Source organism: Grus americana, chromosome Z (genome assembly GCF_028858705.1).
Source record: "Grus americana isolate bGruAme1 chromosome Z, bGruAme1.mat, whole genome shotgun sequence".
NCBI lineage: Eukaryota > Metazoa > Chordata > Aves > Gruiformes > Gruidae > Grus > Grus americana.
Window position 1 is genome coordinate 38939330 of NC_072891.1, and position 14823 is coordinate 38954152.

At 43.8% G+C, this 14823-nt stretch overlaps 1 protein-coding gene across 6 annotated transcripts in view; it reads right to left on the bottom strand.

Moving 5' to 3' along the window:
• TJP2 (tight junction protein 2) overlaps window positions 1-14823 on the bottom strand; it is a 69418-nt gene that overhangs the window by 37643 nt on the left and 16952 nt on the right. Inside the window, exon 1 of one of the 6 annotated variants that reach the window (XM_054810832.1) lies at window positions 10367-10655. The exons of the other annotated variants lie outside the window; for them this stretch is intronic. Coding sequence (XP_054666807.1) covers window positions 10367-10429 — 63 coding nt within the window. The 5' untranslated portion in view covers window positions 10430-10655. Of the gene's footprint in view, window positions 1-10366; window positions 10656-14823 lie in introns of those variants that run through there. 6 annotated transcript variants of the gene reach the window in all.

A 14823-nucleotide genomic window follows, 5' to 3' on the forward strand; every position in this document is an offset into this window, starting at 1 on the left:
TTTCATTCCAGTCACACTGTTTCTGTACCTTCTGCTACTTAAGATGCCCACGCAAATGCAGTCTGAAAATCAAAGTACTCAAGCAGTTTATTCATAAGCTAAGTTCAAGATGACCGCATTTGCTTGGCATTGTGAAAAAAAAAGTTTGTTCTCATGTACTTGCAGTATCAGGACTTGATGGGCAGGTAAATTTAACTCACTAGATGTGCATAATCAATTTCATTATGCTAGATAAACTAATAAAAACATCCCTTAAGTTTACTGTGAAAAATGTTAAGTGCAGCCACCATTGCTTAAGTGTCTCATTTCAGAATCAGTTATTGTCTGCAGCCAAAGCATAGCTTTCTTTTGTAGCACCTTAAAATAAAAAATTGAAAATAAAACCCAAAGCACCATGTGCATTACATGGTCCAAAGCACTGATTACAATTTTATTCAACTTCAGTTGCCTTCTACTGCTACTGTTTTTGAATGCTTCAGCTTCCTGCACCCTTAATTCAAATAGCAAAACAAGCAGCAGAAGTTCCCAACTCTAGCATTAAGTGACTACTAGTGAGAAACTGCATTTCTGCTATTCCATGGTCCTTACAGACTCTGATTGCATAAACTTTGTTATTCAACAACTATAACTCCCGAATCTGAGAAAAACAAGCTAGGTACCTGTCTACTGCTTCCTGTAACTGCTTTTTAAAAGGCCAATTCATTGCTAGAATACAATCCAATCAGGCCAGCATTTATATTTAATCACCCAGTCATAACGCAAGACAATTCAAACAATGGTACAATTGTTAGCTTCCGTGCTTAGTTCCAAACTAAACGAGATTTTCTTTCCCGGTTAAGGTTTCTAATATCCTTCATTCTAACTCTATGAAGAACGATATGCTGTATTCTTGGAAGCATTTTACTTTTGTTTGAGCATTCCTGTGGCAGTCAGATTACTTACTGTCACATTAGCTTTCTTTTCTTGGCTAACAGAAATAAATGTGAATACGGTTCTGTATAATGCATAAATTGTAATGGTACATTTGACCACATCCAAGACTAAAACCCAACAAAATTCACACAATACAATGCATTTCATACAACTATCAATGCGGTATCACAAACCTCACAAAACAAATGTCAAACAGAAGGTCACTGACACACAAGGTAGATAAATAAAAGCTTTAAAGCATTTAAACATCCATAAAAGTAAGAACCTAATTCAAATTTCTGTTAAAAAACAAGTTTAAAAATTGACAATTCAAAAGTTATCAAATCTCTATAAAATTAAGCCATTTTGAGCTTGAAGTCATATGTTCAGCATCATTCAGATACATGCCAAAACAGCTTGATTTATTACCCAATTCTTAGCTGTTTTCTAGTCATGCTAGTCATACCTCTCCACACTCCTTTCCTTCTACTACCATACTCCTGCATTCAAGGTTTTAAGCAACTCACCTCTCCCTCTTTCAAGATGTCTCAACAGCCTGCAAAGCATTGCTGAAGTTCACCCCTAAAATTTAACATGTCTTGTCTAAAACAAAAGCAAAATCTGTTGCAAAAGGGAGTTCAGTAATTTCTCTGTTATCCACACAGTGGGATGCATGGATGTAAATGCAAATCTTAGGATTGCATTTGAAGGGTTTAGGTCTGTATGTCGTACTGATACTCCTTCCAGTACATTTGGAAGAAGAGGAAACAAGCAAACAAATAAAAAAAAAAATCACCAAGCCCCTCCCAACATCTCAATTACCATGAAATAGTGGATTAAGCCAGCTGCACCTGCTTCTGTAGAACACATTCAAAACCCCTTTGCTCATAGCAGTTTCCTCCTCAGGGCCTCCAAAGGACTATAATTGCTTTTTCAATCAATAAAACTAACTGTATATGCTCCCCACAGCTCTGAAGTTTTCTGGGAGAGCATCATCATCAACCTATTACCCACTATAAAGTTGTTACACTGAAACTCACCACGTGCCTGATGACACTAATAAAACACTTTGAGGTAAGAAGACAACAGAAGAGCAGATGAGAGCAGTAAAATTAAAGTATTTTACATTCCTTCTCCTCAATCCTTTTGCAAGGTTGGATGTTGTTGTGGTTTCACCCAGCAGGCAGCTAAAACAGCCACAGCTGTTTAGTCACTGCTCCCGCCACCCCCCCTCAGTGGAATGGGGGAGAGAATCAGGGGAAGGGGGGGGAAATGTAAAACTTGTGGGCTGAGATAAAGACAGTTTAATAGGACAGAAAAGGATGAGGATGATTCATGATGATAAAAAAAAAATATACAAAACAAGTGATGTGACAATTGCTCACCAACCGCTGACTGATGCCCAGCTAATTCCCGAGCTGTAGTCGTGCCCCTAGTCAGCTTCTCCCAAATTGTATACGGAGCATGACATCATACGGTATGGAATATCCCTTTGGCCAGTTTGGGTCAGCTGTCCTGGCCATGTTCCTTCACAGCTTCTTGTGCACTGTCAGCCTCCTCTTCTGCTTCCCTTTTCTTTAGTATTAAGATAGTAACTTTCAATTGGCTGACTCATTCCCAAAGCGCTAATCCAAGTTTATCTGCAGCCATTCTTGCTGCACTTGAAAGGATGTCAGCAGAACAATTTGAAATTAGAACCCTTGATGCAATCTTCCTACCAAGTCAATACTTCACATGCATGTAACATCAATGTAAGGAACTTCAGGCTTCGCTCCAACCATTAAATGAAACCAAACTGTCACATCCATATGAAACAGTACCATTTCCACTGAACTGCAAACTGAAGTACACAAAGAATAAACTGACCAGAAGATGATCAGGGAGTGACAGAACTAATTTTATTCCTCCTTTTGCAAGGAAAGGACTATTAGTCACTTTCACAAACCACATGAGGCTTTGAAAAGAACTGGGAAAGAAAAACAAGAGAACCCTTTTGCATATGTGTCTAAAAGGAAATTAAACATCTCAGAATGACTAAGGTTTAAAAATGCTTCCATTAAGTTACCACTTTAGTGGTAAGCTCACTTTGGTTGCAACTGCAAGTTCACTCTCAACTGAGATTGGGAACAGAAAGTTTTCTTCTTGTGGTCTGAGCCACATAAAAGAGCATTATACACTTCAAGGACCTTCTGACACACAAAGCAGAAGCAAACCATGACAAAGTGCTCTACTTTTTTCCGCATCAGAAAGAAAAAGAAGTTACGTACCTGCCCTATAGACAAACAAGCCTTACAGAAAGGTGAGAAAAATTTAATCTCTTTTCAAATCATTGTGATCCAAGAGTTTTAGTCCATCCTTGTTGCTGCAGAAGACATTAGGAACGTATCTACTGGCTTCTACAAGGTAAAACAGGAAAAGAAAGCTTGGAAAAGAATGGAAAATTAAGTCAGATTATTACAACAGGCAGAGAAGTTAACGGATGAAATTTAATGAATGAAAATCTGTAGTTTAACACCATAGCAATGTTAAAAATAAGGTGGCAGGTAATAACCTGTCAAACAAAAAGTCGAAGAGAAAACTACAAAAGATACTCAAGGCATCCCCATGTCAGACTAGATTCTAAGTATTTCACATAGACCAAAGGGACAGCAAAGACTGATGTACCAACAATACTCTGGTAAGGGGCTTTTCACATTTTACCAATAGCTTGACAAATGTGTCTGAAGCATGACTGAAGATCTCCCCACCTTCTTCCCTCATCTTAACCCATCTTTAAACTATTAACGCAGAAATAGCTAGGGAAGCACAATTGCCAAAGTGGAACTGAGTGCATAGCAGCTATTGGAGATGCCAGCAGGCATCCATCTATAATCAACACTATGTCTTTAAAAGTCTGACCCCAGGATTTTTGCAACCTGATGTACTTTATCACATCATACACATACAAGGTAATGCACATACAAGTATTTGTCAACTGTCAGCAACTGAAAGGGAGTTTCTGCCAAATTACTGAGTCAGGAACAACATCCCTACTTTGACACTAAACTTCAAGACTTTCAGGAAACTTTAAGTCTTAGAAAATAAAAATTTGCAGCCAAACCGTAATCATTATGTAGTCCACAGACAAAACAATGCAAGTACCATTCTACACAGAAACAGGACTTCTGATGGCCTCATCTAAGGAGCACACACACACGCTATGTTACTGTCACTTCAATTGCTTTAAAAAAAAAAAGAAGTATCAACTCTATGAATAGAATAACCAAAACTACTGACTTTCTATCTCTGGAATAAAAACTACTTAGGAAAACAAAGTAATCAAAAATGTAAATTGTTTTTCATCCTGTTCTGTAACTCTTCAAAAAGCTTCTGAAACACTGATTGAAGAATCCACAGCCCTGGCCACTGGAAGAAACCCACATTATCCAGCAGATTTTTGCAGTGCTGGAACACAGAAAGAAGAGCAATCAGTGCCAAGTGCTGACCCTGGCAGCAAGCTGCTCAGTTCAGTCAAAGGCCAATAATTTGCCTCTCACAGCTTTGTTTGTGGAGCCTGGAATGACAATCTAGCTGGACATCCTACATTCTCTCCAAAAAGCTCTTACTAAGAATCGTAAGAGGTGAGTGAACAAAATGCTTTCCCATCACAGAATAGGCATACATGTGCAAGGGAAAGATATGGCAGGCTGAGTACATACATTATTAAGTAATAGATAAATAAATAATGGCTAGGTGTATAATTTCTTCTAACTGTATAAGGAAGCTGTTAGATCACAGCTGGTTTTTTGTAACATTTTTTCTTTTTTTATATTGTGGTTTTTTAACAAGAATCATTTATCCAAAATTCAGTTGTGAAACACTAATGCAGTATTGTTTATCAGATCTACAGACTCAGGCAGCAGAATATGTAAAAAGATATTGCTCTCTGATTATTTAATAGGGCACAACACAAGGCACAAATACCCGGAAAGCTGCTGACAATCATGTGCCTGCTTAGTTAACTGCTATCACTGTAGGCCTTAGAGGAGCATTTTTGTCTGTATTTTTAAGTTACTAGATAGACATGCCTGGAGGGTTCATGAAGGCATCTCACCTGCTGTTTAGTAAGTTAGATGTTGCTTTATTCTTACATAGCATCAAGAATAATTGCATGTATATATTTGCTTCCACTGTACATTCCAGCTAAGATGCATTCAGGAACAAATTCTGCCTTAAGGCTGGAATTTGCAGTACATGTCTCTCTTATCAGCATGGATCACACAAAAATCTTGGCAAGTTCTTAATTTTGATGGTAAGAAATACATATCAAATATGGTCTTGAAATACAAAGTGATTTTAAGTTCATTTGCAATTTTAACACAGTCATGAATTACAATATACTATCTGGCTCATAAATCATATACAGTTCAGGTCACTTGAAAAAGAGATTCCTACAGCATCATTGATGTCAGCTTCCTAAGAAAACACTGGAACTTTCCACTAATTACACAAAGGACTCCAAAAATGTTTCCAATGCCAGTTGAACCCTCATGTGTCTTAAAAAAATCACAAGGTGTAAAAAATAAAATTCCTTGTACAGTTCTCAATTTTATATTGTTTGTATAGCTTCATTAAGAAAAATAAAGAGGAAACTAGAAATCATAGCTGTAGCATGTCTCCAGATTATTTTTCTGTCTTTTTCTACAAAATAATGAACAAACTTTTATTTACAAAAGAAACAGAATTGTGGCCTTATTAATAATAGTAATATAAGGAATTATAACCATTGCAGGAGCCACACGGACAATTTCTCCCTACTCAAGTTCAGTATGTGTAAGAAACATGAGCTTTCCCACAGTCTCAAAAAATAGGCAGGAGAAAAGATCATAGAATCATAGAATCATTTAGGTTGGAAAAGACCTTTAAGATCATCAAGTCCAACCACTAACCTAACACTGCCAAGTCCACCACTAAACCATGCCCCTAACTGCCACATCTACACGTCTTTTAAATACCTCCAGGGATGGTAACTCAACCACTTCCCTGGGCAGCCTGTTCCAATGATTGACAACTCTTTCCTTGAAGAAATTTTTCTGAATATCCAATCTAAACCTCTCCTGGCTCAACTTGAGAACGTTTCCTCTCATTCTATCACTTTTTACTTGGGAGATGATGACCAACACCCACCTAGCTACAACCTCCTGTCAGGTAGTTCTAGCGAGCAGTAAGGTCTCTCCTCAGCCTCCTTTTCTCCAGGCTAAACAACCCCAGTTCCCTCAGCCGCTCCTCATACAACTTGTGCACTAGCTTCGTTGCTCTTTGGACATGCTCCAGCACCTCAATATCTTTCTTGCAGTGAGGGGCCCAAAACTGAACACAGAATTCGAGGTTTGGCCTCACCAGTGCCGAGTACAGGGGGACAATCACTTCCCTACTCCTGCTGGCCACACTATTTCTGATACTACTTCTGCTATTGGCCTTCTTGGCCACCTGGGCACACTGCTGGCTCATGTTCAGCCAACTGTTAACCAGCATCCCCAGGTCCTTTTCCACCAGTTTTCTAGCCTCTCTTCCCCAGGCCTGTAGCGTTGCATGGGGTTGTTGTGACCCAAGTGCAGGACCTGGCACTGAGCATTGCTGAACCTCATACAATTGGCTTTGGCCCATCAATCCAGCCTGTTCAGATCCCTCTGCACAGCCTTCCTACCCTTCCTCCCACTCAATTTGATGTTGTCTGCAAACTTACTGAGAGGGCACTCAATCCCCTCATCCAGATCATTGATAAAGATATTAAAGAGAACTGACCCCAGTACTGACTGAGCCCTGGGGAACACCACTTCTGACTGGCCGCCAACTGGATGTAACTCCATTCACCACAACTCTTTGGGCCCAGCCATCCAGCCAGTTTTTTACCCACCAAAGAGTACACTGGTCCAAGCCATGAGCAGCCAGTTTCTCTAGGAGAATGCTGTGGCAAACTGTGTCAAAGGCTTTATTAAAGTCCAGATAGACAGCCTTTCCCTCATCCACTAAGTGGGTCATCTTGTCATAGAAGGAGATCACTAGTCAAGCAGGACCTGCCTTTCATAAACCCGTGCTGACTGGGCCTGATCACCTGGCTCTCTTGTATGTGCCGTGTGATGGCACTCAAAATGATCTGATCCATGATGTTACCCAGCACTGAGGTCAGACTGACAGGCCTGTAGCTCCCTTCTAGTCCTTCTTGTAGACGGACATCACATTGGCTAACCTCCAGTCAACTAGGACCTCCCCAGTTAGCCAGGATTGCTGATAAATGATGGAAAGTGGTTTGGTGAGACCTTCCACCGTTTAGTTTAAAGCTCTTTCAGTGAGCCCTGTTAAGTCCTGTGCAAAGATCCTTCGCCCTCTTTGAGACAGGTGTACTCCTGTCGCCAGCTTGCCTGGTGTTGTGTAGACTGATCCATGATCAAAAACCCCGCTGCCTACCTGAAAAATCAATAATGGAGAGTAACCTGAAGGCTGTACTAGGTTGGGAAGCTTTCTCTTCAGATCTTTAACCCAGGCCCTGGGAGGCAGCAGACTTCCCTAAGAAGTGGGTCCAGTCTGCATATTGGGTCTTCTGTTCCCTTCAGAAGGCAGACTCCTACAACAACTTGTCTTTTTTCTTTATAGAAGTAGTTTTGATGCAGGGCGTAGACTAAACCTTGGCGACATCTCCAAGCTAGATGAACCATTGTCATTGTTCGGTTCCACTCGCAGAGCCTCGTACCTGTTATGCAAGGGCACCTGGGAAGGTGGGGTAGTCACGGGGCAGACGCGTCTGCTGCGCCAGGCAGGAACTTGTCACTATTGCCCTCTATCCCTTAAATCACTGTGCTCAGCCAGGCAGAAAGAGGACAGGGAATCCTCTGTCCCATGTGTCCTGTCTGCCTGTTGTGTCTATCCCAGGGAAGGTAGGCTCTGACTCCAGTAGTCTCTCTCTCGCACAGTCCCTGATAGGCCTTCTCCTTGCGGAGCTCTGCCACTAAGTGGAGCAGAGATTCCCACAGGCACGCCCACTACTGCTGTCTGGTACTGCCATAAGAGTAGGGCACAGCCTGCAGCCTGACACCTGGGTGGCAGCATCTTCCCACCGGAGCTCTGTCTGGGAAGCTGTGCCAGTGGAGGTGGGGACAGAGTTTAGAGAGGCCATGGCTTTCTGCCGCATGGATACCATTGCTCCCTGGTCGAGCCGGCAGAGCTACAGTGCCCTTCCTGCACAAACTGCCGTGCCACGCCCTCTTTGCCCACCCTGTTGGTGGCGCTCCTGCTTGCTCGTGCTCCCTAAGGGCTTCTTCTATATGTGTGGGGAGCTTGGCCGCCGTTGCTGCTGGCCCTGCCCAGGTCTCGTCAGCCACTGTGGCGTGAGCAGCGGGGTCCTGGCAGCTCTCTCAGCTCCTCCAGAGGTTCCCCCGGTTCAGGAATCCCCCTGTGCACCCCGCCAGAATACTCCGCCATGGATCCTGCCAGCACCAGAGCTGCTCACCTTGGCAACTGACTCAAAAAATCGGCCAAAGCTCCCTTTTTGCTGGCAGAGAAGCTGCCACTGAATTCATAGCCAACACAACCTACTTCCATACTGGATGAACTCGCAGCTGTGAAACAACAAGAAGCTGCATCCAAACCATTTAATTCCTATTTCTTTACACAAAAGGCAGACCCTAAAACAGTTTGAAGAAACCCCATACACTCAGTAGAGACCTTACAGTGCACACTTTTTATTAAGTCAATGGAAGTGTTGTCATTAACTTCAAAAGGGCAAGGATTCTGCCAATATTGATAAAAGCAGGTCCAAAAAATATTGCTATTTGAGACAAATGGGAGGAGACTGACAGCACGGTCTACCAGTACACTATTTGCTGAAATATACTGCAAGGTCTCTTCCATCAGGAACCGTTCCATACTCACTATGATTTTGTTTAAATGAAGAATTTAAGCAGTAGTCATGTAAGTGTACATCTAAAGCGTACATCTGTAAATACAAGCTCTGTAACTACTATAGCTCACACATGCAGGGTCAGGCCTTCCAACCATCTCAGGTCAACACATTTAAACCTCATCCCCAAGGGACCCCTACAAGGCAAGTCACCAACACATTGTCGTAGATATTTATGTTTCTCTCACCAGAACATCCAGCAAATCATTACACTTTACTAAATGTACTGCAGCAACAGATGCGTCAAATACAATGGGGTCTGTGTCACAGACCTTACAAGATGAATTCAGAAGAGATGAGACAGACAAGTACAGGAGATGATGAAGATAACAGAACAAGAAGGGTGGAGTAAGAGTAGGATAGGTACCCAGATCACCTGCACAACCCCATAACAAACAAAACGCAAAAACCCAAACCACCCAACCCAAAACCACATCACACTGGAAATAACTGCATAAAAGAAAGCATCAACTGGTAGGTAGCTCACTTATGGCCAGTAAATACCCGTAACATGTGCAACATGGGATATAGGCCAACACACACAGACTCTGTACACAAAAAGGATAGTTACAGCACTAATTAATCTACAAGCCACAACACAAACTATGAGGCATCAGTAAGTTCTGATTATGGCTTCCATCCACATTTTAGCAGGGGTGGGGGAGATGACTACAGATAAATTAAGTTTCCTGCACACTGGCATGCACACCACACCACCTCTCCAGTCCTGACAGATGCTGCTTGTTACTCCTAGGTGCTTCATAGCTGTATTAATTACTGCAGTTCAGCAATAGGTGAAGGAAAACACGTTTTCCCACAAAAACTGAACAGTCCTTAAAAAAAAAAAAAGCAAGCAGAGGCCACAGAGAGGGAGGATTTTCTTTTTCAAACTTCGGAGTTCGTTTCTCAACAGAAACAGGGGTATTTTCTGTTGAAACACTGACCTGCATCCTGAGCACAACCAGTATTTAAAATATAAAATTATGTTTTGTCTTCCAGCATTTAAGATGTAAGAAACAGGTTAGCATGACACAGAGGCAAGTTCACGCATCCGAGAGCTGAACGCGCCTCTGCTCCTGCCTGCCGACCTGAAGCTCCCCGCTCCGATTTAACTGAAAAAAACCCACGGGATTTCCAGCGCCCTTCGGGTCCAGCAGTGTCACTGGCCAGCCGGGGGCGGTGGGGAAGAACGGAGCAAACCCGAAGCTCGCATTAACCGGGTCCTCCCCCTGATACGAGCGGCTTCTCTGCTTGAAGGGCAAGGAGTCCCGGCCTGGCTCGGAGGCAGCGTCACCGCGACCACAGGTACGTTAAGCGGGTTTGAAATATCCGTTAACACCGGTAAATAAGCGTTACACGCACGCACGCACTCCTCACGCTGCCACAGACGCACCCACCGCTCACCCCGCGGCGGGAGCTGGCCCACCCGCGGAGCCACTACCACGCCCGGGGCGGGGGTTGCCAGCAGACGAACCCGGCAGAAGGAAGAGCGCGGTGGGCGACGGGGAGGCTACCGACCTGCTCCGCCCCCCCTGCGGGCTCCCGTGGTTCGCTCCCAGCAGAGCCCTGCGTTGCTCCCATAGTAACATCGCTGGTCCTGCTGCGCCGCCGGCTGCTGCCGCCCGTGGCCCTGGGCGCTAGCGGTCAAATCTGCCAGACTCGGGCATGCTTCACCCCCGCCTCGGCCTCGCTGTCCGCCGAGGGCCGGAGGAAACCGGTCAGGCTTCGGCTGGCGGGAGCGGCGCGAGGAAGGGGCTGCGCCGGAGGCCCGAGCGGCGGGGGCGGCCGGAGCCTGCCCGGGACAAAGCTGGCACTGAGGAGCCCGCCACAGAGCGACTTTGTACTGCCGGGGCCCGGCCGCCCTGCGCTGCCAGCCAATCAAGCCTGCAAACGCCCCGGGGAGGCAAAGAAACATTTTCATTCTCCCTGGGAAGAAAGGAATTGTTATTCTCCGTTTACAAAAATATTTCTTGTATTCTTGCCCTTGGCAGCAGCCAGTAGCGGACGCCTGTCACAGGGTAAGTGGGAGAGATGGGGCCCATGGTCCAAGCCCAGGCAGTGTTTCTGATGTGAGGCTTTCTGACAAAATAGGGCTGTGGATAGTGTCTGACAGAATCGCAACAGTCCTTTCTACCTTTTCTGTTTGTGTGTTTATAGGAGGACGCTGATTTGAAAGCCCACCCACACACACTTGATGGCTTCCCCAAGTCCGCAGCCTTGGTTGGATTTCCTTTCCATCACCTAATGCCCCTTCAACATCAATCTCAAAGTCAACACTGCTGCTATTAATTCAGAAGCTGAATTGCTTGGTTTTCAGGATGTAATTACATATTTTAAGAAAACATGCTCTTGAGGTAACATTATTCTCAAGAGCTTGCAGAAATGACTAGTCACTAAAAGCACTATGGAGGAAAAGACTGGCAGAAGTTCAACCACACTTGTATTCAGAAATAAAGATTTCTTTCCCAGTGCTACTGTCTTCCTGGAGTTATATTATTTCGGGTGGATGAGTCAATATATGAATCAACTCTTGGAAGGAAGAAATTAAGAATGAGGACAAACTGTAAGGGAAGAGCTTTCTTAAGCCAAAGCTTTATAAAAAGAATGCAAACAGCATGTTACTTTGTATGGCCTACCCTCAAATTTGGAGAGAAGAAAGCAGAAAAATGCCAAAGCATGAACTTTGCTCTTCTTTCATCTGGTCCTTCCGCTCAGTTTTCCAAGTGAGTGATACCATCCAACTGTTGTTGCAACACTAGCAGTCCAGTATACGACCAAAGTCAAGATCACTTGGAAAAATGAAGCACAGGGGCCAGGCTCCTCACACACATGGGGTTCTGTAATAGCATCTGGCACCAAGAATTTCTCCATGATACACAGCAGGGCAAGGCAAAACAGCTGCCACGCTCCACACTGCTGAGTGCTTCTGCACAGCTCTGCAATCTGGAAGTAACTTTCCAAAGAGCCATCACTGGCTGCAACATCAGCATAGGCTATTACACCACAGCATCAGCAGAGAAAGCCACTGTCCAATATTTACCTCCTTGAAATGACAAGACATGATGAAAATAACATGAGCTGGTTTTCACTTTTATAGGATATGGTAGGATTTTGCTGCATATGACTATGTAGATTTAGCTGCAAGATGAATTTCTGTTTTCAGCCAGATGGTAATATGCTTTTTCAAAGACAGCAGTTGTCAGACATAAGGTGGGTCAGGGAAAGGAGATCCACTAGATCCCTGTGACTGCAGTCTCTTATCACACGTGTTCATGACACCATGATGTAGAGCACCGGCCTCCTGTAGCCGCCTTCCTCCACAGGCTCTGGCAGAAGACGAAGAGCTAGCACTTGATTCTCTCACTAGGCACAGCCTATTGAGGAGCACGGGGATTGCCAGTCAGAGCAATGTAAGGGTCTACCTATCCCATCCAAGGCCAAGGAGGATTACTTCTTGTTCCAGACAAAAGTTGTGGCTTGGCCTAGAGCATCTTTCCAGTACATTCTGTGATTTTACCAAGGTCACGTGGTGTTATGGCTAACAATTATCAGGCTGTACTTCCCTGAGCTGTAGAACAGCAACCAAGGTAAACACACTTAGCCAGCCTGACGTGCGAGCAACACAGGTGCAGGAACTGACCACAGTTATGCAAGCAAAATAGGCTGGCTTTCAATCCCTTACCAGGAGTCATCACCTGGAAAGGGCCTATCAGTTTGTCTCCATTCAGTTTCCTGCAATAACAGATGGAAAACAATCCATTTGGGCATATCAAAATATTTCCCATGTTTGCTCATAAAATTTCTTACTTGTAAGAGTAAAGAGGACACATATCTTTTTCTGCTTTATTTCTTCTCTCAAAGCAAACAGCTGCTCTGCCGCAACAGGCAGATAAATCATCCCATACAAGCTTGCAAACGCGAGCAGTAAGTGACCTCTAGCGCTCATGCTCACACTAGAGCTTGGCCAAGTGCCCAGATGCCCATACTAATGGCACGGACTGATGTAACTATCAACGTAATCAAAATTTTCAAGTTACTTATCCAGCAATTCAACCACAGAGAACAGACTTTCAGACCTTCTTGAGTACTTTCTGTTCTGCCCTTTAACTGAGCTATCCTTCCAAAGTGGATACACAGGGAGGCCTTACAAGGGGAAGATGATGCCACCTAAACAAAAAGATGGAACAATACAAGAAAGCAGTGTAACCAGTGACAAGAGCTGCAGGAACTCCTTCGGCATCACAGGTTCCTGCCTCCTGTGGCAGGCAAAGGGAGAAAAGGTACTCAAAGCACGCGATTCACCTAACAGCTATTCCATGAGGGGACAGCATCCCCATTCTCTTCCCTTGAAAGCCAAAGGAAAACAAAATCAAACCCCTACACCGCAGTTCAAAGAAGCACATCTTAAAGTGTGTAATTAGATATAACTTCTCTTCCTGACTCATCTTCTCTTAAATGCCACAAGACTCTGCATTGTGGATCACAAGTGACTACACAGAATGCCTACAAACTAGCCAAAACTGACCCTGGACAGCAGCACAAGCAGAAGAGGAGCAGGAGACTCAGCAAAATGGTCTGTCTATGCAGGTCTCTGTGCACTTCAGAGTGTTTGGAGGCATGGCTGCATGCATTTCTCACTTATTGTCGCCTTTTGAAACAAGAGGTGCAGGTATGTTTCTAGTCAGTCCTGGAAGGGATACTACATCATGAAGAATAAAGGCTAGGTACCAACGCCACGTCAAAATTACACAAATTGGACTATAAATGTGCAGCTTTGTCATCTGCAGTGTTTAGGACCAGCTATTCTGCATGTGCAATAACTGTCCAAAGCAGTATCATGTGCAAGGGATTTCATGAAATGTTATGTAGGTGTGGAGAGATTTTAAAATTAATTTCCATGGAAACATTAATTGGTATTAACTCTATAAGAAACAGGCAAATAACTTCCAGTGACCACATTTCCCATTGAGATCTTCAGTTTAAGTAATCAAGGCAGACATTGTTTGCCTACAATCAGACTGAATCTGTGGTCTGCGTAGCCCTAATTTAGAGAGATCACTTGCTGTAGCTTGAGTCATGCGAAACCTAGGACATATTCCATAAATTATCTAATGCTACTGTGAATGAAGCAGTTGTGCTGCTTCCAGCATCAGCAGAAGGAACACCCATTTCACACTACAGGATGCAAATTTAAAACAAGCAGCTGCCTCTCACAGTTACTCCTGACAACCAAGTAAAGCTATTCAGCAACTTGCCTGCAGCAACCAAGATTGGTTACCACGTTGTGATTCAGGCTCTGTCCATCTCCTCCCCATCATCAAGCCTTTTAACTGGCCCATCTGACAATCAGTTCTTGTTTTTTTCTTTTAAATGTCAAAGTTCAACACTTAGTAGTGCTGCTAAAAAGCATGGCAAACAGGCAACCTCCTTAAAGAACTGGGAACCAATTTCAGCAAGAGATACTGGAAGTGTAGGCTGCTAGCCCAGTTGTTGAACTGTCTGAACAGAGATGTCAATTTTGTTTTTAAGCAAGTGTTCACGATCCTCTGATGAAAGGCATTGCAGAAGTTTCTAAAAATACCATGTTGCCAAACAGCCTTTCCCTCTTCCCTTCCAGGCAATCTCTTTAGACTGCTGTTTGTCATCAGCCTACAAAATCACACAAATCAGTCAGCCCAGTCCTACTTAAATGATTCATAAATCCAATTATGTCCGCTTCTTTATATAGTAAGCTGGGCCCTAACAGATTCAACCTTCAGGATTAGAGGATGTGTAGGTAGCTGACCTCTGACTCTGGAACTGCTCAGGAGCTACGTATGGTTCAAACATGCAGCTCTACACTGGGGTTAAGTCACACGTATGGCACATTAATCTTAACCTCTGTCTTGGGGGTGCTGGAGAAGAGAAGTCATGATACTATCTCAGCAATTGTTACCATGTGTAGAAGTGAATCTGATGGAGGGCCACCAAGATGG